At 42.7% G+C, this 4007-nt stretch overlaps 1 protein-coding gene across 1 annotated transcript; it reads left to right on the top strand.

Moving 5' to 3' along the window:
• The first annotated feature begins 366 nt into the window (after positions 1-366).
• LOC129445866 (uncharacterized) lies at positions 367-3180 on the top strand. The gene is made up of 4 exons (XM_073874725.1): positions 367-2122; positions 2574-2692; positions 2783-2905; positions 2997-3180. The coding sequence occupies exons 1-4, from the start codon at positions 544-546 to the stop codon at positions 3090-3092; spliced, it is 1917 nt and encodes a 638-aa protein (XP_073730826.1). The 5' UTR covers positions 367-543; the 3' UTR covers positions 3093-3180.
• Positions 3181-4007: the final 827 nt, after the last annotated feature.

Genomic DNA, 4007 nt, shown 5'->3' with positions numbered 1-4007 from the left:
TTAGTACTTAAATATATAATTACAATGTAACAGTGACGCCTTAAAATAAAGTGTAACCGAATTTTCTTATATCAAGAGTAGGGTGGGGGGGTTTACAGAGGTGAGATGTGGTGATGTTTATGGCTGTGTACTCACAAACTATCAACAAAAACTGCAAAATAAATTTTTTGAAACTACCTGAACTTGTTTAAGGTTTTAACAAAAGAGTAAAGGGTTTTCCAAATTAATTTAGGGAAATTGGAATTTGGTTCACATAATGTGTTAAAAGCTTAACGCACAAAGATGTGTAAAAAGTTATTTCTAAAAAAAAGAGTTATCTTGTTTTGAAACCAAACTCTTCAGATATTCTTATTTTTTTGTAGATTGACAACTCTGTCGAAGATGTCATGGAAGTTGAACAAATTACAGAAGATGTCCTGAAACTTGATGAAGTTCTTCAGACTGCTCTTACACACACTCATCGGGTGCAAAACAAAATGAAAAGTAACAAACAGAAAACACAGAAATTTAAATTCTCTGTGGGTGAGAGGGTATGGAGGTCCAATGTTCGAAGTCAGCAGAAAAAAAGAAGGAAAATTGGATCCAAATTTTTTAGGTCCATATACAATTAAAAACATTGAAGGGAAGAGTGCTGATGTTGTAAATGAGACAGGGGTAATTTTCCCAAAAATCAACATTGATCACCTGAGATTGCATACTGAGGAGACACCACACATTCCTCATAAGATTGTGTCTGGAAAGTCCACAGCTGCAACTGCATCACAAAACACCTGTTCAACTGGTGTATCACAAGCCATTGCATCTGTGGCACAATCACCCACCATTTCTAAAGTGGCTGCACAATCTCTTGCTTTAGCTGCATCTCTGCCACCGTCACCCACCACCTCCAAAAAGGCTTCACCATCTCTCGCCTCAGCTGCATCTCTGCCACCCTCACTCACCACCTCTGAAGTGGGTGCACCATCTCTTGGCTCAGCTGCATCTCTGCCTCCTTCACCCACCACCTTTGAAGTGGCTGCACCATCTCTTGGCTCAGCTGCATCTATGCCACCTTCACCCACCGCCTCAAAAGTGGCTGTACCATCTCTTGGCTCAGCTGCATCTCAGCCACAATCACCCACCACCTCTGAAGTGGCTGCACCATCTCTTGGCTCAGCTGCATCTCTGCCACCTTCACCCACCACCTCCAAAGAGGCTTCACCATCTCTCGCCTCAGCTGCATCTCTGCCACAATCACCCACCACCTCTGAAGTGGCTGCACCATCTCTTGGCTCAGCTGCATCTCTGCCTCCTTCACCCACCACCTCTGAAGTGGCTGCACCATCTCTTGGCTCAGCTGCATCTATGCCACCTTTACCCACCGCCTCTAAAGTGGCTGCACCATCTCTTGGCTCAGCTGCATCTCTGCCACAATCACCCACCACCTCTGAAGTGGCTGCACCATCTCTTGGCTCAGCTGCATCTCTGCCTCCTTCACCCACCACCTCTGAAGTGGCTGCACCATCTCTTGGCTCAGCTGCATCTATGCCACCTTCACCCACTGCCTCTAAAGTGGCTGCACCATCTCTTGGCTCAGCTGCATCTCTGCCACAATCACCCACCACCTCTGAAGTGGCTGCACCATCTCTTGGCTCAGCTGCATCTCTGCCTCCTTCACCCACCACCTCTGAAGTGGCTGCACCATCTCTTGGCTCAGCTGCATCTCTGCCATCTTTACCCACCACCTCTAAAGTGGCTGCACCATCTCTCACTTTAGCTGCATCTCTGCCACCGTCACCCACCACCTCTGAAGTGGCTGCACCATCTCTCGCCGCATCTTTATCTCTGCCACCATCACCCACTGCCTCCAAAGTGGCTTCAACACCTCTTCCTCTAGCTGCATCTCTGACACCTTCACCCACCACCTCCAAAAAGGCTTCACTATCTCTCGCCTCAGCTGCATCTCTGCAACCATCACCCACCACCTCTGAAGTGGCTGCGCCATCTCTCGTCGCATCTGTATCTCTGCCACCATCACCCACTGCCTCCAAAGTGGCTTCAACACCTCTTGCTCTAGCTGCAACTCTGCCACCATCACCCACCTCTGCAACAACAGCAGTACAGCAACATCTCATCAACAGCAGTAAGTCCGTAATAGAACAAAGTAAAGGTATAAACTAGTGCCCAGTTGTTTAAAAATGTTTAATCTGGTTTAAGTTTTAGAACTTTTTATTGTATGTTTATTACATTTTTGTTCCTAAAAACCATCCTGCTGGGATCCGAATTACCTAGTTAAAAAATGTAACCAATCAGATTACTTCTAAACAACTGGGCCCAGGGGTTGCCAATCCTACTCCTGTGATCAACTTTCCTGCAAAGTTTAGAGCTCCAACTCAAATCAAACACACCTGCTTTTAATTTAAGTAATCTTAAAGCCCTTCATTAGTTGCCTCTGGTGTTTTTGATTTGGGTTGAAGCTAAACTTTGTAGGGCATTTTAATTCCAGGAGAAGGAATAGGTCTCACTGGTAAAAACCTATGAATGTTGAAAATCGTATTTACCTATGTTTACTATTTTCACGTCTACCAATACAGTTGTTCAAGAGGCATGGGCAGGAAAGAATGTATATGTGTTGCTGTCCAAAATTGGATGCTACAAACTCTTTTACGCAGACATTAAAAGAACTGCTCCAAATAATGAGCTTGAAAGCGAGGTAAGATTTTTAAGTCTTTATAAACTTTTTGAAACAATGTAAAGTATATTGACTTCAACTCTTAATTCATCATTGTCTTTCTCTTTGAAGGTTATGAATGCTTACATGTGTCTTCTTGTAAAGCATTTCAATGAAAGATCAAAAGATCAAGCATTCCACATTGACTCGTATGAAATTACCAATATATGGAATGGGAAAAAATCTAAACTGAAGGTTTGACTTGTTCATGTTTAGTTGTGTAGCTACAAATTCTGGAACATCAAGTTCTGAACAAGCACTTTTTAGCACTTTTTCTCAATTTCAGGTTGATCCCTCAATGTACCATTACCTCATTGGTATTGTCAATGACCATCACCACTGGACACTTGTGGTAATACAAACATTCACTTTACACATATAGGGAGGTGTTTTAGCCCAAAAGAAATATGAATATATTTATATAAAAATTAAAGTTTTACGTTCTATGGACTGCTTTGGGGAGTTCTTAAAGGTCACTGAATGGCTATGCTAAGCTAAGCTAGTGTTGATACACAATCAGAACTCGTTACGTATTTCTGAAGGAGGGACTTCATAGAACAAGGCAGACATCAGACTGAAAACAGTCTGATGTCTGCCTTGTTCTATGAAGTCCCTCCTTCAGAAATACGTAACGAATTCTGATTGTGTATCAACACTAGCTTAGCTTAGCATAGCCAATTGAGCCAAAGCTGGCGACTGACGTATTCCTGTAATCCAAACAGGTGTTGTGCTGAAATCCGACTCTCTGCCAGAATCTGAGTCCCCCTCACGTGCACGCACTTGACACCGCTCTATGATTCTGGTGCGATTGGTTTAATTTCCGTCTGTCTACAAAATGTTTAAAATAATTGTTTTTCTTAAATCAATGCGAAAATTGATCGAAGGCTTAGACAATGTCTGTAATACTATCTGTTTTGATGAAGACTAAACTAAGTTTAGGTAAACTTCTTAAATGTTTAAAGTTACTTATATTTCACATATGAACTGTCCCTCTGCGTTATCGTTGGTTGCAGCCTGCTGTTCTGTCCATTGGTGTGCATGTGTTTTGTACTGTAATGTAATTGTAACGTTAAGTGGGCTGCTTAGTGACAGAATTTTGGGGGAACATTAAGGCCTTATACCATTTCTCTGTCTTAACCCTTCATCTTACCCCTACCCCTTAGTTTTGCACGTTCACATGAGAGTAAGGCCCAATAGGCTTTATGCCCAGCTGCACTACTTCCTGAACTTCAGCCAGCTCCTTGTTTCCTGTCTGCCATTATTGGACAAACTGATTAATCCAGGTGTGTCTGATTAT

The sequence above is a fragment of the Misgurnus anguillicaudatus genome, chromosome 12 (assembly GCF_027580225.2).
Source record: "Misgurnus anguillicaudatus chromosome 12, ASM2758022v2, whole genome shotgun sequence".
Taxonomy (NCBI): domain Eukaryota; kingdom Metazoa; phylum Chordata; class Actinopteri; order Cypriniformes; family Cobitidae; genus Misgurnus; species Misgurnus anguillicaudatus.
The sequence above is the reverse complement of the archived record's forward strand: the minus strand, read 5'-3'. Positions and strand labels throughout refer to the sequence as shown.